Raw genomic sequence first — 23,989 nt, 5'->3', positions numbered from 1 at the left:
TAGATCAGTTCCTTGAGGACTGCCATCAATAGTATCTTGGTTTCTACAATTATTTATACTTAACAAAATTGCTCTTCCCTAAAATATTCAACAGTCAATACTTTCCCAAAGTTCATATTGAGCTCATTCTAATTCATTTTAATATACTTAGGGAAAAAAATGAGTACATGAGAATAATTTATCTGGTCAGGGTGCACTTTTCACTTCTATTTTGACAGAAAGCAATTTATAATAAGATACGATACCTTGATTATCACTGTCAGTATTTAAGATGCTGATGAGCTTATGGAATGCATACATGTGAAAACAACAAAACATCAAATTATCTTAAGAACTACTGCAAGCTAAAGTCTATGATCCATTGTTTTTTTTAAAAAAAACAAAAAAACAAAAAAAACCTTGTCAGGAACAGAACCCAAAGGAAAACAAATGAACTGGATAGCCAGCGTCCCGACCTTCCTATCCACACATTTCAACAGACCACTTACCGTTGGGATCGCAGTGGTGCAGCTGACCCTTCTGAGGCGTCTCTGCATCAGGTCATGCTCCATACCGTTAACTTCTGCCTTCAATCGCTCCAGTTCCTCTTTCTCAAGTTTCAATTGCTTTGCTAACCTCTCCATCCTTGCTCGCTGATGTAACAGCAAGGCTATGACATTACAGATAAAGTCATTGCAGAGAATAACATCGAACAAATGAGGGAAAGTTCTATATACATTGTTAATGTATAAAATACTTGTAAAAAAACTATGTCTCATGTCTCATATTTTTTCTGCCTTCATACATATCTGCTTTAATTTAGCTCTTGCAACTGCAACCAACATGACATCTGTACATTCCTCTTGTTCTGTTGTCCTTAGTTTCCTTATGATTCGCTTTATGCTTGGTTTTAAGCAGGCTAAATCTCAAACATTGAATTACTATCATTCTCTTATACACTGAGAAAAATGCTACAGTCTCAAGTAGCTTGAAATAATCTGAACAGACTTAAAAAAGCTCTATTCGCCTTTATATTTATTTAGCTCTACTATTAGCTAATCCAACAATATTCATTACTAATCCTACTTCTCATAAACATGTATTAGTTATAAATATCATTACACTCTTCAGGCCATCCTCTTTAGAAAAGATTCAAATTCTTTCACCCTGATGAACTTTAGTCCATCCATTTTCCAATTCTGTATTTTTGAGAATATTGATTTCACTTGTGTATATTTTCTCTCAATGAATGTTCTTCCTGAAAAAAATGTCTTGTTAGGTCACTATTATGACTGCATTTTCATATTTTAAAACAGAGCTTATGGAGGTCTGCAGCACGAACCCTATTCTTAATAGCAATGCTAAGGCCCAATAATTAATATAAAAATTTTAATCAAAACTGAACTGTTAATATGTTATTTTACTTGAAATAGGAGACTGCTGTCTCACCACAAAGATTAAATTTCATAAAGGGGGTAACATTACCTTGTGTATAGGCATAGTCGTCTGATCCAGAACTAGAACTCCTCTGGTATTTATGGCTTCCCTTTTCTCCCCCAGAACCTGGTATTACTGAAATGGGCTGAATAGGTTCTGGGGCTGCAGAGCGCTCCTCTTGGTCCACTAAATTTAGAAGATTTTCAGTCGTTGCTCGGCCTACGGTAATTTTAAAAACTGTAGTTGGGTTTGGCATCACCCGAGGAGATGGCGATGGCACACATGACGGTCCAGTTGGCTGTGTATACGTAATGTACACAGGATTAACACTAAATGGAGGTTTTGGTTGACCGGATACCCCTCTTGAAGGAGAACTTGAAGGTGGCGTGGTGGCTGTGTACAATGAGTGCTGATTCCGTGGAGACGGTTGATTGCTAATAGGTGAAGGACTTCTATTAATTGCTGTCCCAGGTCTTTGAGAGGGTTCAACTGTAATTTCTATCTTCTTCATAGATCCTTTGGGTAAGCTCGATGTGGTATATGGGAGATAGGCTACTGAATGGCTTCCCTGCTTCTGATAGCTCGGAGGTCCTTGTTGATACGGATGGGGCGGAGTAGTTGACGGACTAGGTGGCATAAAGATGTGAGAACTGGGGTGGCCCAACTGGGAAGGCTGCACTTGATGCTGTGGAGAGCTAAATGGTGAAGGACACTGAGAAGGAGGTGGTGAATGATAAGCAGGTTGCGGGATCTGCTGTTGTTTAGGAGAATACTGGGAAGGTTGATAGTTCTGTTGATGTGGATAAACAGGTAAAGGACGCTGGCTATAATGAGGCACTGGCCCCTGTGGTGAGGACTGCCATGGCGTAGTCTGAGTTTGTCTTCCTGGTGAACTTTGAGATGTCTGTCTAATATAAATAGAACCAGGAGACCCATAGAGATTGCTTGGAATTTGTGGAAGAATTTGTAAAGCTCTTGGTACAGTCTGTCCAGAAGGGAGGTTCTGGGATACAGTAACAGTAATTGGATTTGTACTATACCGAGGTATGTGCATGTATGAAGGAGGTGGTGGCGGTGGTGGTGAAGGCCCTTGCATAGCAGATGGATTCATTCCTGTTTGCATGGAAGATGGTTGAGGTGGCTGTGAAGGAGGGGTGGCCGCACTTCTGCTCTGTTCATTCATAAAAAATGGATTATAGTTGGGAGTAGCAGCCACGACAGCTGGGGCTGAGTGTGGTTCCTGAACTAAACATATCAGCTGTTTACCGGCTGCATGCTGTGGATCAATATGTCCATCACTTGAACTATGTACCAGTGTTCGACCACCATTAAGTTGTGCTGCATCGCCTGGGTGGAAACTACTAGGAGAATGGATACCCAGATTAATATGCAAAAGACGATTTCTGTTCATCCTGTTGTCATCTGGACTATGGTATTCCATATATAAGTATTTGCTACTCTCCTGGGAAAGGGCTCGGCAACAGGCTTCAAGATTATTGTTATTCTACAACAGAAAAACGGTAAAACTAACATTGGCAAAAATGAACAAATTTCAGATAATGGAAATAAAGCTTTATAAGTCATACAAATACAACTGTCAGAGTACGTCCACTACAGTTTTTTTAAGCACAAAAGCTTCATGGTCGTCTATCCTAAAAAGGAGATCCCAAACAATTATTTCACAAACATCAGTTTACATGACTAGTATTACCACTACCGCTACTACTATAGAAATGTAAAGTACCTACTAATAAACATTGTCACTGAACCTCACGTTTCTGGCGGCAAATCCAGGACTCACTTTATACTTGTTGCATCTCAACAAATTAAATGTTGAGTTAATCTTCGATTCACCAAACTGCTGAAATATACAAGAATAACTAATATCCATCATTAATATTAAAGCTAATAAACATGAAAATAACAATGCTTTAGTTTTGAGAAGGCACTAAAAGCAAAAAGGAGGGGGAAAAACTATAATAAAATTTCTGAGAGTCAAAACAAAATTCTAAAGCTGCCTTCACTTTTAACAAATTTGACCACTATGTAACTTTAATTTTCTGTATCATTATGAAAGATTTTAGCAAAACAAAAAAAAAAATCAGTTAAAAAATACACATTAACAGCAGCCATTGCAGCATGAGTTTGTTTCCCAGCCAGCCAGGGAGCTACCCACATGGCGCGGCAGACCTCTCCTGACTCGCCCCGCTTCTCCCTCAGCAGTGTATTTCAGTCAGTCTGCCTGTCCTGTTCCTCGCTCTGTGTCTGGTGAATCCTCTCACCCCCCAACACCTCTGGCCTGTACCTCCGCTCTTGTATGCATAAATAAAAGAAATCTTTAAAAATAAATAAATAAATAAAAACACATCCTGAGCTACTGAGAAAAATCTTCACTGAAGTTTACGAGCAACTAAAACTCAAAGTTTTGTTTTTTTATTCTTAGCCAACTTGAAAATCATGATGATTGAGGGAGAGAAGCTAGATAGTAAGCAAATTTAGAGCCAAAGGACTCAAATTGATTGCCAACTAGAAATGTCACTGAGAGCTGTGAGAAAAAAAAAATAAGTGAAAATAAAAGTATCTCCTTCCAGTTTACTATAAACACAGGATTAAGGGGAGAACAAAAACTAGAGTTGAAACCAAAAGCATTTTATCAATTATCTAAAATTTCATGCTTCCCACATTGAATTAAGTAGCTTAATGAGTATCCTCACAAAATGATACAAATTCAAAATGGTACAAGGTTGAATTTCTCAGCCTATTCAAGTGCATGCGTATAGTGACAAGTTATGTAAATTTGCCTATGAAGAAAATTTTCAAACAAATTCAAGATATTTACATATTATCTTTATGGCACCATTTTATAGTTTAGATTCAGATGTCATATTTGACCACCTAAGTATTTTAAGAAAGAAAAAAAAATATCAAGCATTGGTGGTTGGTGCGATATATTAACAACACCTGAAAGGGGAAATCCGAAACAAACAATGCTGTAATCCAATGTCACCCCAATAAAACAGAATTGTCAAACAGTAAATACGAAGAGTTAAAGAAACAAAAATTGTTTAGTTGAACAACAAAAGTCAGAAGAACATAGAATTTTTAAGATGATATATGACGACTCCTGAAAGATCTCAGGTAAAAAAGCATCATGCTCCTAAAAAATGACTCTAAATTAAGAGATAACTCAGAGAGGCTTTCAGACTTGCATATTAAATGTAAACCACTGAGTCTCATATATTTTAATGATGCAAATAAAGAAACTTTCCAGAACCGGTAGATGGTAAATCTACATACCAAATATACTCTATGAATCCCAAAGGAACAAACATGTAAAAAGACTTAGGACATGAAAGCAATCAACACATGTTCACTGAATTGACCTGAAACTTCATTCCTTCAATTTAGTGTGAGGAAGACACTAAATCATGGAAAAAAAAAAAACACAGAGGTAGTAATAAAAGGCTAAATAACACCCAAATTATTACCCAAAAACCCCCCAATACACAAGGCCTCCCCAGTGGCACAAGGAATTAGGCCTCAGCATTATGAAGCTATTTGCAGCATGAGTTGGATCCCTGGCCAGGGAGCTAACCCACATGGCACAGCAGACCTCTTCACCCGCTGCCCCCCTCAGCAGTGTGTTTCAGTAGATCTGCCTGTTCTGCTCCCCACTCTGTCTCTGGTGAATCCTCTCACCCTCCCCGCACCTCTGGCCTATACCCCAGTTCTTGTACGCATAAATAAAAATTTTTAAAAATCATAAATACATAAGTAAGTAAATAACAAAGGTAGAGTTAGTTTGGATAGGTGAGAAAAGTTATTGCGAGGAAGTGGCAGAAATCTTACTGGTTTCACTCCAGTGGTTAATAACTGATCTACCTGAGACCAAAATGGAACTAAAGGAAGAGACTAGATTCAGGTAGGAATCTGTGTTAGAAAAAACAAAGGCAAGTAAGTTGTAACTCTAGACCTGGAGAAGAGCTTGCAAACAAAGGAAACATGTTTGTTGCTACCATTGTTCCTTCTCTATTTGCAATTAACCTCAACTCTATATAGGTTTAGGAACAGCCTGAGCCACTAACACTGCAGTCAGGTAGATTGCATATTACAGAGTAGGCAGAGTTTGAGCTGATTGTGTGAGGAAGTCCACTGGGCAGGATTAAAGTATTGCTTCCAAAAGTCAACCAAATCGAGAAATGCTATAACTCAATCACAGGGAGAGCATAAGGCCTGCTTCTCTGTTGCCTCTTGAGTGGGAAGACACATTCTATTCCAGAGATGACTTATTTCAATAGACAGGACAAAAGGTATGTGATTTAACTGAGGTGGCCATATACTTAAAATTAGATATTAATAAGCATTTACCAACTAGACAAACAGTAAGAAAGGGAGTTATAAATATAGACTCAATATAAATATAGACTTCTTTAAACTATATAAAGAAGTGAAAACGATAAATTTGTGATTCAAAATTCAATTCCAAGGGTTTGGGGACTGATGACACACCCTGAAAAATTCAAGAAGTGAAATATGAGGAGAATCTATTTTTACTTTCTGCTATGTGCCTTTTACTTTTTTCTCTAAATCAGTGATTCTCAATGGGGGTTGACTTTGCCTGCTATGGTTCATTTAGTAATGTCTGGAAATATTTTGGGTTGTCACAACTGAGGAAGTGTTATTGACATCTAGGAGGGGGCTGGGGGTCTGCTAAACATTATACAATGCACGAGACAGACCCCCGAACCACCTCCCACAAACAAATATAATCCAGTCCAAAATGTCAACAGCACCTAGGCTGAAAAATCCTGCTTTAATTGTCCCCCTTGTCACAAACTTAAATGAGTTATACTCACTACAACACAAAGCCAGCTCTAATAAAGAAAACTAACTTAATATCACTTATTGCAAGGTAATCTACCTGTAACATGCAGTGAGATACGACTCCCTCTGGAATCTCAGGGAAACGTTGTCGGAGGTCATGGAGAACCTGAATATCAAGCTGTGGACTGCTTTGCGCCATGCCAGAGCAAATGGTGGTCAAGTTTCTTTTAGGAAATAGATGCTAACCAGCTTTCCAATAGTAACGATCTCCAAACACCAAAGTCATTTTCTATTAAAAGAAATTAAAATACAGTTAAATTTAATTACATTTTTCACATTATTCAAACAGAAATCATCACTATATTAAGATAGAGAGATCTATGGTATACCTTATTCCAAGATTAGGAAATTGACAAATTCAACCTAAAGAATTTTCTGATATTAAACAATCAATCACTGGGTTTAAAAAAACAACAAAATCCAACACTTTAGTTCCATTTTTAATGCTTAAAAAAATAAAGGGACCCCCCCCCCCACTGGTGGAGCAGCGGTTGAGCGCTGGGCTGGGAAGCTGCCCGCAGCCTCTGCAGCGCTGGTTCGATCCCTGGCCACCGACGAGGGTCCCACATGGCGCGCAGACCTCTCCTGCCACGCCCACTGCTCCCCTCAGCAGTCTATTTCTTCGTCAGTCTGCCTGTTCTGTTCCCCGCTCTGGCTCTGGTGAATTCTCTCACCCTCCTGTGCTTCTGACTGTACCCAATGCTTATATAAACAAATAAATAATTAAAAATAAATAAAGGACCAGCTAAATTAAAAATATATTGTATTAATATTTGACAACCATATCTTTATGGCCTTAAGAAATCTCACATATATATAACCACTCATATTTTCACAAGGGACATCACATCATTCCTCTAAATCAACAAAATAAGGAAACAAGTACTTGACAATAAACCACAAAGCATCCCTGTCCTGTTTGCCTTTAATATGAAGCCAAAAGTTTGGAACTTGAAGTCCAATTAAAGGAAAATCTAAATGAAACAACTGGGCAAACAAAAATGGAAAAGTAGGATCCTTTCTTTTCAAAAATGATGGCTGGCAGCCCATCATTAGCCAGACCTGTTTACCAAGGCTTCTACCTAGTTCTGGTGCCACTGGCACAGGGGCTAAAATGGCAGGTTTTGGTGATAAAGTTTGAGTAGAGGAAACTGATGCATCAATCACACAGACACTAATCAAGGTAAACATCGCTTAAATAAGGCAAAGTACTAAACTGATAATGAAATCATAAATCAATTGGTAACGTCAAGGATCAAATAACTAATCTACTTTTTGAATTCATATTTCCTATTTTAAAAGGTAAAAATAGGGCCTCCCCTGGTGGCACAGCGGTTGAGCGCGGGGCTGCAAAGCTGCCTGCAGCCTCTGCAGCGCCGGTTTCGATGCCCGGCTGCCGGAGAGGGTCCCACATGGCACGCAGACCTCTCCTGCCGCCTGCTGCTCCCCTCAGCAGTGTATCTCAGTCCTTCTGCCTGTTCTGCTCCCCGATCAGGCTCTGGTGAATTCTCTCACCCTCCCGCACTTCTGACTGTACCCAGTGCTTGTATAAATAAATAAATCTTTAAAAAAGAATAAAATAAAAGGTAAAAATATACTACATGATCTCATATTTCTGCTGTATTCAATTATTAGATGTTCAAATCTTTGTTAAGAATGAGAAGTACATTGATCCTTCTGCCTGCTCTGCTCCCTGCTCTGACTCTGGTGAATTCTCCCATCCTCCCGCGCTTCTGACTGTACCCCAGTGCTTGTATAAATCAATCAATCTTTAAAAAAAAAAAAAGAATGAGAAGTACACATCGGCATCCTGATATAATAGAAACCATGATTATGAGATACATGTAGGAACCACATACCAAATCTATTTCTTGCAGAGAAATTTTCCTGAAATTTTAAATCAGACCATTTCTGTGACAATGTAGAGAACTACAGAGAATATTTTTAATATAAAATACCTTAATGAAGTTGTTTTTAAAGTTTTTAAATAATTTTTAGATCATGTTTATTGAGGTAACGATTTATTGTCAGAAAAGCCATGACACATTTTTGATCAAAAAATAGAAATAATACATCATGACTTTTCTGACAACCCAATAAAACATTTATGTTTTAGGGCTATAGGTTCACCTATGTACTTTTAAAGATTTTATTTATTTTTCTGTGGAATAACTGAGGTGTAGGACAGAGATGGGGGGGGGTGAGAAGATTCACCAGAGACAGAGTGGGGAGCAGAACATGTGGATCTACCGAAATACACTGCTGAGAGGAGCAGCAGCCGAGACAGGAGAAGTCTGCTGTGCCATGTGGGTAGCTCCCTGAGAGGGATTTCAACTCAGGCTATAGCAGTGATAGCATGGAGACTTAACCCCTAGGCCACCAGGGAGGCCCCAGCACATGTATGTTATCACACCACAACTACCACCAAAGCACTAATTATCCTCCACCATCATCCACTGATCCCCTCTTTTCTCCCATGCCCCCCACCCCCACTTGTCCCTTCTGGTGTCAAGATTTCAAGGGTTTGGTTTGGTTTGCTTTTGCACAGAGTATTTTAATAATAAAAACTAAGGGCCTCCCTGGTGGCACAGTGGTTAGTCTCAGCACTGTCAAGCTATCACCAACCACTGGCATGGGTTGGATCCCCAGCCAGGGAGCTAACCCACATGGCGCAGCAGACCTCTCCTGTGTCGCCCACTTCTCCCCTCAGCAGTGTGTTTCAGTAGATCTGCCTGTTCTGCTCCCCACTCTGTCTCTGGTGAATCCTCTCACCCCCCTCCGCCCCCCCCCCCCACATCTCTGGCCTACACTTCAGTTCTTGTATGCATAAAAAAAATCCTTTTAAAAAAATAACATTGTTTAAGGAAAATACTGAATTGCTTTTGATGATTTACAACTGAGTAGATAATATATACCATGTAATCTCACTCAAATTTGGCTTTCACTGTAGGCAAGGAATATTTCGCATGCAGTATGTTAACTTTTCTGCACATCTAGCTCTCTTTCTTCTTTCCAAGCCACGTCTGTCAGTTATGTACACTGTTTCTACAAGGTATTCACAAAGCCCCTATGTGTAAGACTCACTTAACCATAGGTAAAAAGAGCTATTAAGAACTGCTTTAGTGACTTCCATCCATCAACAAAAAAGATGTCTAAAGAACATGAGGAAAACTTTAAATGTGGGAGGATACAAATAACTTCCCGAGTATATATATATATAGATGGGCTTTCTAGTGACCCTTTACTATTCAGCTCCCTGCAATTCATTCCTGAGTCTGCTCTAATTCAATTCATATCACAGTTCCACTGAAATCATCTCCCCATCATCTCTGTGCTGCTAAGTTTTGAAGATACTATCTTCTAGTTTCTTGACCTCTGCAGCCCCTGACACTTCGAATCACTCCCTTCCTTTTCACAATGCCCCTTCTTTAATCTGCCTCTGTGGCATCACCCTAGCCTAGTCTCTTCCCTCCTCTCCTATAATGTTAACATTTCCCTGGTTTTTGCCCTAACCTGCTTCACTTTCTCATTTTACATCCTTTTGGCCAGTGACCACATCCACTACAAAGGTTTCAATAACATTCAAAGACTGACGATTCTCTAATTGGTATCGTAAGTGTAATGTTCTCTCCGACTCCAGACAGACAGTGAACACAGGCTGTGTACTGCCTACTACACAGCACCATCTGCATATGTCCAAAGATATCAGTGAATATGTTCAAAAAGGAACTCCTCACCACAATCCTTCCCAAATGTTATATGTTCTTTCCATGTCTGTTACCACTATCCACTCAGTTAACAAAACCAGAAACCAGGGTGTGATCCTTGACTTTCGCTCTTGCACAACCAGCTGATCAGTGTGAAATCAACCCTGGATCTGCCAATTATTAGTCTCAATCCTTATACTTTTGAAGCGTCATCTGTGAAATGGAAATAGTATAGTAGGGTTATAGTAAAATATAAATGGCAAATTAATAAATCAGGGAATATCCGTTACTATTATTACTCAAGACACATCTAAATATTGTTCTTGACAACATTATCAAAGCAACTGCCTGCTGTTCCTGTCTCTGGTCTTCCCTTCCTCCACACCACAGGCTGATCATGCCTCCTCAACTCTCTGTATCCCAATCAAACATGCTGCCTCTTCTCAGGGCATCGGCCCAGAACCATCCATTACCCTGACACACTTTTCTACCTTCCCTCTCCCCACCTGCTTCTCCAAGTTATATTGATCCTGTACATGTAGGTATTGCTGGCTCCTTGTGTAAGGAGGTATCTGGTAACCCCGCCCCATCATCTGAATGAGTTTTCCTAGTCTGACCATTTAAAAATACCTCAATTCTCAATGCTAAAATAATCAACCAGATTAACAATCTAAGCTCTAATTTAAAATGCAAATTATTTTGAAGTCCTTAGTGTTAATTCCACTTTTTCCTAAAACAGAGCTTGAATTATCTACCTTTTTGATCAAAATAGATGTTACCTGCCATTTACACAGTAAGGTGATACACAAGGAGTCCTCCTAACCAGATAAATAACTATGCTAAGTCACTGGTGCTCTAAGATAGCACTGGCCAATAAAAATAAAAACATGAATATACTTTATATATTTAATATCTTTTACTTCTGTATCTTTTATATATTTATCTATTTGTAATGTATTTATTAACACAATATAACGAAAACACATTTAACATGTAATCAATTAAAAATCATTGATGTTTTACATATCTTTCTAACCTAATTCCATGAAATCAGTGTGTATTTTATACTTGCACATATACTTGCACATATTTCAATTCACACTGGCCATCTTTTACAATACTCATCTGTAGTTAGTAGAGGTTACCTTCCTGCACAGCATAGTTCTAAGGTTCTAGGATTTTCATTCAAATGACAGGTTAAGACCTACATCTCTTAGATTTCTTTATTCCGTATCCTTTTTGAGGGTATCCTAGGCACAGAACCTGGCACAGACTATGTATGTTAGGTGAAAATGCAAAAAAAAAAAAAAGTGAAATTCATTAAATGACAGGAATGACCTCAGATAATCATATTGCTTGTATTTAGAGAAATGATAACAGCTTTCCTATCAGGACATGATTCCTCATGTTTGAGGGGCATTATCACATTTGGAACATTTGATGGCTATTTAATCACAGCCAATAAAGTCTCCGAAGCACTCAAAAGCTTAATTAGAGCTCTCCTAGCGGTTCCAAAGAACAATTTTTTCTCCATCTTAATTACAAGTCTTTAAAATATGAAGACAATAGAGTTGCCTTTTTATGAGAAAGAAGGAAAGATGTCAAGGGTTAACAAGACAAACAAGGTTTCAGAAGTCAAGAGCTTGGGCTCTGTATACTTCAGAGTTCTTGAGAGCTACTAACTCTTCAATAGCTCTATCAGCTTTCAGAATCTCAAGCCAAAGCACCCATTAATTTGATCACTGATATAATCAGTTGCCTTTTGCTGAGCAATGACTATCTCCATTTTATAAAAAAAAAAAAAAAAAACTCTGAGAAGGGGCATATGGCAGAATCGTGATTCAAATCCAAGCCTGCCTTCTACAAGTCTGTGTTATTTCCACTATGCCATTGGTATATATTAAAAAAATTCCCAGTAGAGAAATAAGCACCCTTCTTTGCTTAGGAAAAAGAGACAGGAAACCCTCATCGGTTTATCATCCAAATGGGGAGAGGGGTTACAATTATTTGGGAGATACTGGGCTGAAAGGGGAGAATTCTAATACAAGTAAGCTTTTTTAGGACATACAAGAAGCTGTGTTAAAGAACTTGTCTTATATTTATAAAGACTTGCCTTTGAAAAACTTAATAAAAAACACCTTTAAGATTTATGACATCGGGCCTCCCCTGGTGGCACAGCGGTTGAGCGCTGGGCTACGAAACTGCCTGAAGCTTCTGCAGCGCCGGTTCAATCCCTGGCCACCGGTGAGGGTCCCATATGGCGCGACAGACCTCTCCTGTCACCCGCTGCTCCCCTCAGCAGTGTACTTCATCACTCTGCCTGCTCTGCTCCCCGCTCTGGCTCTGGTGAATTCTCTCCCCTCCCATGCTTCTGACTGTACCCAGTGCTTGAATGAATGAATGAATGAATGAAGAATAAACAAATAAATAAATAAATAAAAGACTGATGACATCTTGGGCCTCCCCTGGTAGCGCAGGCGGTTGAGTGCAGCGCTGTGAAGCTGTCCACAGCCTCTGCAGCACTGGTTCCATCCCAGCCCGCTGGCGAGCGTCCCACATGGCGCGGGGGACCTCTCCTGGTGCTGCTCCCCTCACCAGTATATGTCGTCAGTCTGCCTGTTCTGTTCCCCACTCTGTCTCTGGTGAATCCTCTCACCCTCCCGCAAATCTGGCCTGTACCCCAGTCCCCGGTTCTTGTATAAATAAATAAATCTTTAAAAAAAAATGTTTTTTTTAAAAAAAGATTTACGACAACAACTTATACACCCAAAAAGATGGTTAACATCTGAAAAGATGATTGATAGTAGACCTACCTTTCACAAGTAGGAATCTAAATTGATAAAAAATGTAGTCTCTTTACAGGATTATTCATGTAATCTTTTTTTTTTAATTTTTTTATAGAGGCATGTTTATTTATTTATTTATTTGTTTGTTTGTTTGTTTTGTTTATACATGCACTGGGTACAGTCAGAAGCACGGGAGGGTGAGAGAATTCACCAGAGCCAGAGCGGGGAGCAGAGCAAGCAGAAGGACCGAAGTACACTGCTGAGGGGAGCAGCGGGCGGCAGGAGAGGTCTGCGCGCCATGTGGGACCCTCCTCCGGTGGCCGGGGAGCAGCCAGGGATCGAACTGGCGCTGCAGAGGCTGCGGGCAGCTTCGGGCAGCTTCGCAACCCAGCGCTCAACCGCTGCGCCACCGGGGAGGCCCCTATTCATGTAATCTTAATAGCAGTTACACTGCCTAGTACAAATATTCACTCACATAGGTACTAAATGACATGAATAAGCCTAAGTATTTCAAAATATGTAACACTCTCAAACTTAACTTCTTGATGATCATAAAGTGTAAAATACTTCTTTTAAAAGAGGGATTTCCTGTCTGCTCACTGAGAGATTAAGCCAACAGATAGTTTACAAATACAAAATATTCCAGCCAAAAAGATGTGCCTGTCTCCTTAAAAACACTCAGTTCGAACAGCAAAATACTACACTGTATTTTTGTATGTAATCCCTAGAATGCAACTGATACAAAACGTTCTTATACAATATCTTACAGATGTGGATATGATGTGGATCAAAACATACAATCTACTCTTGTGCATATATAGCAAAGTATGCAACAACTATGCTCAATACACCAGATGATCTCACTCATAGCAGGAATGTAGAAAACCTAAATAAGGGACCAGGAAAAAGATTAATTATAATAAAGTAAAAATCAAAATCAACAAGCAACAAGCAACTATAAACACATGCACTATGGGGAGGAGGAGGGAGTAGGATCAAAACAAGGGGGGTGGGAATTGTACGGGGACTATAATCAAGATGGAAATGCATACATTGTGCAAAAATGAAAAATGATGTAAAAAATACATGAAATTAAAAAAAAGAGAGAAAACTAAAAAAAAAAAAAACTATGCTCAATACATACAGACTTTGTAATGCTTAACATTAAAATGGGCTTTTTTTTTTTTACATAGGATTAAAGTGATGAGTGATGATCTGACACCGTAAAGCCGGTCAGAGGAGTCAAACAGCTTCTGATCTGTACCAGCAGGGCTAGGACATAATCAAACTCCTAGGACACCCATGAAATACCCCACTAAATCACAGATGGCCACAGCTGTGGACTGTGGAGCTGTGTAGGCGGTAACCTTACATCAAGAAAGAAGAAATATTGAAGGCATAAACGCTATGATCGTCACAGAAGTCACACAAGCCAAGAGATTCTGCTGGGTGGAGCCTTAATTGCCTGTCAGCTTTGGGAAAACTCCTAATTTTGAAAGCAGGATAGAGACCAGGGGGCTGGGATGGTATGCACAGCAGTGGAATTACTTGGGCTTCCTCCAGTGGGTAGCTTACTACCCCCATCATTCAAAAGAGCTGGCACCACAAGGTACAGTGGGTCTGTTCCTTAATAAGCAATTGCTAGTTTTCCCAACAGAATTCCCTTTCCCAATCAGAGAAGCTCCCAGAGAGCTCTGCTCTGATGCTGCAATTCTCCACATCTACAAAATGACCTTGACACTTAGTGGTTTTTTTCTACAGCCTTTCATGAGCTCAGCAAATACACTTGGTAGTGCTATTATGATCCAGAGTGTTTTACCTCTGCCAGAATTTTAGCTCACTTCCTAAAATAATTATATCAGAGGTTACAGATCAATGCTCTGTGGGCCAAATCCAACCTACTAAGTTGATGGTTTGTCCCAGTGTTTGGAGGGAGAAAAAGTTGAACCAAATTTTAAAATAGGGAAATTTTCCATAAAAATGTATATCTAGCTTTTCTCTGGGGAAAAAAAAAAAAGGTCAGAAGAGCTAGCGACAGCAGGCAACAACAGACTAAAGCTGAGGCATTGTTGCTACTTTTGGAAGGACACATACTCTCCAGTTTGCCTAGTCCTGACATTCCCTAGGGTGTCCCTGACACTGAGGGCTTGTTTCACCCATCAACATAGTTGCTAGGTCAGTGACACTTGAAATGTGTTCAACAGAGAGTTTTAAAGACAGGACTGTAATTATTAGTGTAGTCTATGTGTCTCAATGGTATGGCTATTGACATGGTAACTTTGGATGTAATAATGCTTCATCATACAAGCCTGTCTCAGCAGCAACAAGCACACCTAGGCATAGACAACAGTGTTCTCTAATAAAAAGAATGGAGCTTTGTGAACAAATGCTTGACTCTAGAACTGAGGATAAACCTGGAATATCCTGTAGGTGCCAGTAAGTAAGATATTGCTGGGGCGGTGGGGAGAGGGAGAGGCGCAGAGAGAGAGAGAGAGAGAGAGAGAGAGAGAGAATATGAAAAACCACTTCATGAGAATGGGGGCATGTCAAAGGGACACAGAAGCCAACCAAGAGTTCCCAATGGCTAATGCTGGAAAAATCTATGCAACAAAATAAACAGTATTGGATTATGACTCAAAGTATAAATATCCATGAGCCAATGCTAATATAATGAAATGACTGACTAAATAATGGGGAGAAAAGACAAATCTCTTATGCAGAATTCCTAATAATCTGTATAGATCATTCACCATCAAGGAGATGAAGCTTAATTTTCTAGTACTAAGTATGGACTACATATAGGGATTTCTTTCCAAACAGCATAGTACAGAGAGGAGGGAAAAAAAAAACAAACAAGGGGCCTCCTTGGTGGCGCAGGGGTTAAAGTCTCAGCGCTGTCAAGCTGTAGCCAACCACTGTGGCATGAGTTTGATCCAGACCTCGCAGTAGACCTGTCCTGTCTCACCCACTGCTCCCCTCAGCAGTGTATTTCAGTAGATCTGCCTGTTCTGTTCCCTACTCTGTCTCTGCTCAATTCTCTCACCCCCACACCCCTGGCTTATACCCCAGTTCTTCTATGCATAAATAAATAAAAATAAATAAAAGATATTAACTTCACAGAGAAAATCTGACAAACACCTTCTCAGCCAGGTGATCAAAGTAAACATTAGCAATGATAAATCATCTTGATAATGTGAACTCTTGAAATAATATGATGAGAAAGTGAGTGTGGCACTTCATCTCTCTGATCTTTCTCCTAAACATCCATAACCCCAGACAAATCCCCAAATACCTGATCAGTTTTCCTCAAAACTGACAAGGTGATTAAAACAAGGCAAATTTGAGAAACTGTCACAGCCAAGAGGAGACAAGACTAAGGAGACATTATAACTAAATGTAATGTGGTATCCTGGTGGGGTCCTGAAACAGAAGAATTACATTAGGTAAAAACTAAAAAAAATCTGAATAAAGTATAGATCTTAGCTAATAACACTGTCTCAGCATTGGTTACTGGTAAGAAACATACCATGCTAATGTAAACTGTTAATAAAAGAAGAAACTGGGCATGAAATATATGGGAACTATACTACCATCTCTACTTCTCTGTAAAATTAAAAGTAGTCTAAAAAATTAAGTCTGTTTAAAATTTTTAAAAAAATTTATCTCAAAAGAGTATGAGCCCTGGCACAGGAGTTTTATTCCTATCTCCAGCTCTGAAAGCACCTTTTCCTCAGTAGTCTGTAAATCTGAGAAAATGAGGGAGATAGTTATCCTTTTGCTAACTTCCCAACTTAATGTGGAAAAATGTCCAAAAACTCAGACTGTTCTGGTGCCTTTAAGTAAGAGCAGACAGGATGGTAGACCACACATTTAGGGCAGGTGGCAGGTGGGTCTTTCCTAAGTATCATTACACAATCAATCTTCTTTCCTTGTAGGCCACAGCTATCTTCTACAGTAATTCAGTTCTACATTCAAAGAGTCCACTGTTTTTCATAAGGCTTTTGTACTATAAAAGGATGTGACTTATCCTGAGTGCCCCCATTCTATTTAGAGAAAAAAAGGATGAAGTCCGGGCCTACCAAGCACGTATAAAATTTTTAAATACATGGCCAAAACAATGTTTTTTTTTTTTAAAAATAGCTTTTTCTAAGAGCTGTTTTTATGCAAAACAACATTTTTATATAACCCATTCTCACTTGAAGATGAGCAACTGATATACAGAACAGTAATCTTATTGGTTTATTTTAACAGCTGAGCATTCATTCTCCCCAGCATTTGGATATTAGCTTTATTCTTGGTAAGCTTATCAATTCAACATTAACATTGTTCTTTTTTTTTAATACATATTATTTATTTATTTATTTAATATGTTATTTATTTATTTATACAAGCACTGGGAACAGTCAGAAGCGCAGGAAGGTGAGAGAATTCACCAGAGCCAGAGCAGGGAGCAGAGCAGGCAGAAGGACCGAAGTACACTGCTGAGGGGAGCAGCGGGCGGCAGGAGAGGTCTGCACGCCATGTGGGACCCTCGCCCGGTGGCCGGGGAGCAGTCGGGGATCGAACCGGCGCTGCAGAGGCTGCGGGCAGCCTCACAACCCAGCGCTCAACTGCTGCACCACCGGGGAGGCCCTACATTAACATTGTTCTTTTACGGCAAATATTGACTTAGAGTCATCGTACATAAAAGTTTTTAATTAATTTCTTGACTCAACTCATAACCACAGGAGGGTTAAAACAACATACCCTGTTTATACTGTATATTATCAGGGCTTTATCATAATTCTTTATCAGTTTTACTGCATCTTGAATATTACTGAAAACATAAACTTCAAGTATGACCAAGTACTGTGCACCACCATGAATGCTGTTTTCTACCATGTGCTTTTTCCAGCCTCTGATATGACAATGCAAAATCCAACCCATATTCATACTAACATTCTCCCAGCCACTTGCGTCCACAGCTTTTTCCCCTTCCTAAATGCCTATAAAAGTCTGTGTGTTTGGGCCTGGTGGCGCAGTAGTTGAGCGCTGGGCTGCGAAGCTGCCCGCAGCCTCTGCAGCGCAGGTTCAATCCCTGGCCACCGGCGAGGGTCCCACATGGCGTGCAGACCTCTCCTGCCGCACCCGCTGCTCCCCTCAGCAGTGTATTTTGTCAGTCTGCCTGTTCTGTTCCCCGCTCTGGCTGTGGTGAATTCTCTCACCCTCCCACGCTTCTAACTGTACGCAGTGCTTGTATAAATAAATAAATCTTTAAAAAAAAAGTCTGTGTGTTTATTACCACTTTAGCACCTGAAATAATGTTTATTAACTCTTTGTTCTCTATATTTCATCACTATAAATCTTGAGAATGAAAAACACTAATGCTCTTTTAGCTATAGTGCCTGGTACACACAGCCTTTTGATTCCTTATAAACAAAAGTCCAGGATCACATACTTACAAGTGAATTCTACCAAACCTTCAAAGATGAACTAATACCTATCCTGCTCAAACTTCCAAAAAACTGAAAAAGGAACATTTCCAAACACACTTTATGAGGCCAGTATTACTCTCTAATATCAAAACCAAAAACAATATAAAAAAGAAAACTACAGATCATTTTGCCTAATGAACACACATGCAAAAGTCCTTTATTAAATCCTAGCAAACAGAATCCAACAATGCATTAAAAGGATCAGACACCATGACCAAGTGGGACTCATATCAGGAATACAACAGTCATTCAACATCTGAAAATCAATCAATGTAATTCATCACATCAACAAAAAAAGATTAAAAACCTTGAGGATATGATATCGTCATATCAATGCTGAAAAAGGATTTGATACAATTCAACATCCGCTTATGATGAAAACCCTCAAAAAAACCTGGGATAAACGGAACACACCTTAATATAATGAAAACCATTAAAAAAAAAAAAACACAGCTAATAATATTCTCTATGGTGAAGAACTGAAAGCTTTTCCACTAAGATCTGATACAAGACAAGATGTTCACTCTCATCACCACTATTCATCATAGTTTGAAAGTGCTATTTAGAACAATTAGATTAAGAGAAAGACATAAAAGGAATTCAAATTGGGAAAGAAGAATAAAAAACTATGATCATTTCCAGATAACATGATAATATACATAGAGAGCCCTCAAGACTCCACAGGAAAACCATTTGAAACAATCAGTTTAGCAAAGTGGCAGGGTATAAAATCATTACACAAAAAAAAATCAGCTGCCTTCCTATGAACAAACAATGAGATAGAGGAGGAAACTGGGCCTCCCTGATGGTGCAAGGGGTTAAGTCTCAGCACTACCAAGGTAACTGCAGCACCAGTTCAATCCCTGGCCAGAGATATAACCCATATGGTGCAGTAGACCTCTCCTGTTTCGCCTGCTGCTCCCCTCAGCAGTATATTTCCTGCTTTAGTACATCCACCTGTTCTGCTCCTCACTCTGTCTCTGGTGAATCCTCTCACCCCCACCCCCACACCTCTGGCCTATACCCCAATTCTTGTATTCATAAATAAATAAAAATAAATCTTTAAAAGAAAGAAGAGGGAATTAAGAAAGCAATCCAGTTATAATAACACTAAAAAAAATTAACTATCTTGGAGTAAAACTAACAAAGGAGGTAAAAGATCTATACAAAGAAAACTATAAGACATTGTTAAAAGAAAGAAAGGAAAACACAAAGAAATGGAAAAATATTCCCTGCTGATGGATTGAAAGAACCAATACTGTCAAAATGGCCATCCTACCCAAAGCAATATAGGGATTCAATGCAATACCGATAAAAATATAAATGGCATTTATCAAAGAACTGGAACAAACACTACTGAAATTCATATGGAATTACAAAAGACCCCAAACTCTATTATAAAGCCATAATAATTAGGAGGGGCGGAGCAACATGGCGGCGAGGAGACGCTGCGAGTAAGATCTCCCATTAAAAAAAGTTAATAGGGAGGAAAAGCGGCAGGTCCCAGTGAGAACCGGGACACGGAAGATAAACGGGTGACTCCAGCGAACTGCCCGAAGAAGAAAGTGGCCATAAAAGAGGACCAGAAGGGAGGGAAGCGCAGAACCCTGCTCCCCTCCCCCGCCCACAGAGGCGGCACTCTCCGACCGGCAGAGAGGAGGAAAACAACAAACCAAAACGGCCCACAAGAACAAACGACCCAGCAAGCGGGACTGTGCGTGGAAAGGAACTATTGCAGCCACCACACCCCGTGAACGGGAGCTGAGGCGAACCCCGCAGGATCCGCCGCGGAGGTGAGCTCCAGGCGCCATTAAAGAGAGCCCCGCCCAGGAGGAGACCAGCACCAGCACACAGCCCCGGCCGCCCGGTAAGCCTGCGCGGAAAGCGGCGCGCTGGAAAAGCAGACTTGGATCGGGATTGTGCGGGAAAGCGGCGCGGATCGCGCTGAAAAGCAGTGCGGTTGAAAAGCAAACGCGGGTCCGGATCGGATCACAGCTGCCCAGGTCCCCGCGCCTGCGACCTAGGCTTGCGGGGAGACGCGTGGAGGCCCTCCCGGAGTGAGCAGGAACCAGGCGCCCAGGCAGGGGAGCGGGATTCAAAAGGCGCCATTCCCGCGCCACTGATCAGGGCTACAGCCCGCGTCCTGGAACTGAGGGCTTTGGAACTGAGACCCGGGGTGCGAAATTAGGGGCGTGGGTTCCCCACGACGGTGGGGCACAAGGCAGACACAGCACCCCAAAGCCGTTGAGGTGTACCCTACCATCCCCGCTCTGCTCCCTGTCCCACGGGGTGGAAAATCAGCTCCCAAGGGCTCTAGGAGAGATCTCTGGCGCCACCTACCGACTTGAAGCCAACACAGGCTCCTGAAGGAGCTAGTGGCCAGCTGGGGAGTTAGCCCACACCGGGCCCCTTCCGAACAAGTAGTCTGAGCCCACAGGGAGAGCGAGCACCCACAGCCGGGGCAGACCAGGCGCGCAGAAGAGTGTGCCTGAGACCGGACGCACAGGAGTGTGTCCCACATCACCATTATAGAACAGGACATTTCTTCAGTAAAGACTACCTGCAGAAGGCTTCCTCAGGAGCCAGAGGTGAGCGGGGGAAGTTTGCCCACGCCAGACCCCCTCTGGCCTGCAGTCCAAGCCCAGAGGGGGAGCAGGAACCCACCGCCGGGGCAGACCAGGCGCACAGGGGAGTGTGTCCCCACATCGGCATTTTAGAACAGGGACCTTTCTCCAGTAAAGACTGCTTGAAACTGACAGATGACTCCTGGAGGAACCAGAGGGGAGCAGAGAAACCCACCCAAGATGCCGGCCAGTCCAACAACACAGTGTCCCAACGCATACGGCAAATTAGAAAACAGACAGTAGGGAGGAGAAGAACCACACGCAACCTAGCAACTCTCCAGAGAAAAAGCACACCACAAAAAGAAAACCAGCCCCCAGATTGCAACGACTGTAACTTGGAAGAACTTCTGAGCCTTCCAGAAAGAGAATTTAAATTTGCCGTGATTAAAAAACTGACAGAAGTCATAAAGGAAAACAATGATAAGGGAAAAATAATCAACGATCAGAAAAAGGAAATTGAGTCCCTAAAGAGGGAAGTAAAAGAAATGCAGGAGATCAAAGAATTAATGGAAGAACTAAAGAATTCTGGGAAAAGCAATGAAAGCAGATTGATGAATGGAAGAACGATAAGTACTCTTGAAGACACAGAAATAAAAAGAACCAAATAGAAAGGAAAGAGAAGTAAGAAGAAAAAAGAATGAAGAAAGACTTCGGGAACTATCTGACTCCATGAGGAAAGGAAATATAAGAGTTATAGGAATACCAGAAGGAGAGGAGAGAGAAGTAGGAACAGAGAAAATATTCAAAGAGATAATTGAAGAGAACTTCCCAAATGTGAAGAAGGAGCTGAAAATTGATATACAAGAAGCAAGAAGAACACCAAACTTCCACGACAAAAGGAAAAATACAGCAAGACACATAATAGTAAAGCTCCCAAGAATCCAGGACAAGGAAAAAATAATGAAGCTGGCAAGAGGGAAGAAACAGATAACATTCAAAGGAAAGCCAATCAGGCTGACATCAGACTTCTCCGAAGAAACACTACGGGCAAGGAGAGAGTGGAGGGACATAGTCAACAGACTCCAAGAAAACAGATGCCAACCAAGAATACTCTATCCCGCAAAGCTCTCCTTCCTCTTTGAAGAAAGAATATGGACCTTCCCAGACAAACAGAAACTCCGGAATTTCATTGCAACTAAACCCCCACTCCAAAAAATACTACAAGGAGTCCTAAAGCCAGAACCTCAGAGGGACGAATAACAATGAAAGAAGGCCAAAAAAAAAAAGTTATTAAAAGAATGAATAAATAAAATCAAAGGAAAGACAAACACAATGGCAAATACAGATGTTAGCATATCAATATTAACTCTAAATGTAAATGGACTAAACTCTTCAATAAAAAGACACAGAGTTGCAGCCTGGATTAAGAAACAAAACCCAACCTTTTGCTGTCTCCAGGAAACACATTTAGCTATAAAAGATAAAAATAGGCTCAAAGTTAAAGGATGGAAAACAATCCTACAAGCAAATGGACCAAAAAAGAAAGCAGGAACAGCTATACTTATATCAGATAAAACAGATTTCAAACTCAAAAAGATAAAAAGAGACCCCAATGGTCACTACATTATGATCAAGGGGACAATACTTCAAGAAGAAATAACACTCATTAACATATACTCACCAAACGAAGGAGCACCAAAATATATCAGACAACTGTTGTCCTCTCTGAAAAACAGACATCAGAGAAAACACATACGTAGTGGGAGACTTCAACACACCACTATCAACAATGGATAGATCAACAAGACAAAAAATAAGTAAAGAAACCAAAGCTCTAAATAAGGACCTAGAGCAATTGGGCTTAACAGACATCTATAGAACACTAACCCCAAAAAAACGGAGTACACATTTTTCTCAAGCGCACATGGATCATTCTCCAGGATCGATCACATACTGAGGCACAAGACAAACATCAACAGATACACCAAGATTGAAATCATATCAACCATCTTTTCTGACCATGAAGGCATCAAACTAGAAATAAACCATAAAAAGAAGGCAAGGAACTTTCCTACCTCATGGAGATTAAAAACCACACTACTGGAAGACCACTGGACTAATGAGGAGATGAAAGAAGAAATTAAAAAATTCTTTGAATTGAATGACAGGAGGACACGAATATCCTAAATGTATGGGATGCAGCAAAAGCAGTAATAAGAGGAAAATATATAGCAATAGAAGCTCACATCAAGAAAAAGAAAAAACTCAAAGAAACAACCTAATCTCGAAGCTCAAAGATCTAGAAAAACAACAAAAAAACCCCAAAACCAGTAGAAGAAAAGAAATAATAAAAACCAAAGCAGAAATAAATGAATTGAAACTAAAAAACAATCCAAAAGATCAATGAAACCAAGAGCTGGTTCTTTGAAAAAATCAATAAAATAGACAAACCCCTAGCCAGGCTCACAAAGGAAAAGGGAGAAAGCACAAATAAACAGGATCATCAATGAAAGAGGAGAAATCACAACGGACACAGCAGAAATCAAAAGAATAATCAGTAACTACTATGAACAGTTTATATGGAAACAAGTTCAACAATCTAGAGGAGATGGACAAATTCCTACAACTCTACAATCACCCAAAGCTAGATAAGAAGAAATAGAACACCTAAGCAGACCAATTACAATTAGCGAAATTGAAATGGTAATCAAAACCTCCCCAAAAACAAAAGCCCAGGACCTGATGGATTTACAAATGAATTCTACCAAACATTCAGAGACGAATTAGTGCCTATCCTTCACAACTCTTTCCAAAAAATTGAGAAGGAAGGGACAATACCAAACAAGTTCTATGAAGCCAACATTACACTAATACCAAAACCGAACAAGGACACACAAAAAAGGAAAACTACAGGCCAATCTCCCTAATGAACACTGATGCAAAAATCCTCAATAAAATTTTAGCCATCAGAATCCACAATGTATCCATAAGATAATTCACCACGACCAAGTAGGATTCATTCCAGGGACACAAGGATGGTTTAACATCCGAAAATCAATTCAACGTTATCCAACACATCAACAAAAGAAATATAAAACCATATGATAATATCAATAGATGCTGAGAAAGCTTTCGACAAAGTGCAACACCCATTCATG

The 23,989-nt window shown here is 40.2% G+C and overlaps 1 protein-coding gene across 1 annotated transcript in view; it reads right to left on the bottom strand.

Annotated features, from left to right (window-relative positions):
• TAB3 (TGF-beta activated kinase 1 (MAP3K7) binding protein 3) overlaps positions 1-23,989 on the bottom strand; it is a 48,359-nt gene that overhangs the window by 20,760 nt on the left and 3,610 nt on the right. Inside the window, exons 2-4 of the mRNA XM_037512562.2 lie at positions 6,338-6,529; positions 1,465-2,920; positions 489-649 (exon numbers count right to left, since the gene is read on the bottom strand). Of these exons, the coding sequence (XP_037368459.1) occupies positions 489-649; positions 1,465-2,920; positions 6,338-6,439 (1,719 nt within the window). The 5' untranslated portion in view covers positions 6,440-6,529. The remainder of the gene's footprint in view (positions 1-488; positions 650-1,464; positions 2,921-6,337; positions 6,530-23,989) is intronic.

Source organism: Talpa occidentalis, unplaced genomic scaffold (assembly GCF_014898055.3).
Source record: "Talpa occidentalis isolate TD23 unplaced genomic scaffold, MPIMG_talOcc4v2.1 talOcc4.15, whole genome shotgun sequence".
NCBI classification, from domain to species: domain Eukaryota; kingdom Metazoa; phylum Chordata; class Mammalia; order Eulipotyphla; family Talpidae; genus Talpa; species Talpa occidentalis.
Note: the sequence above shows the minus strand (reverse complement) of the source record. Positions and strands in the feature narration are given on the sequence as shown.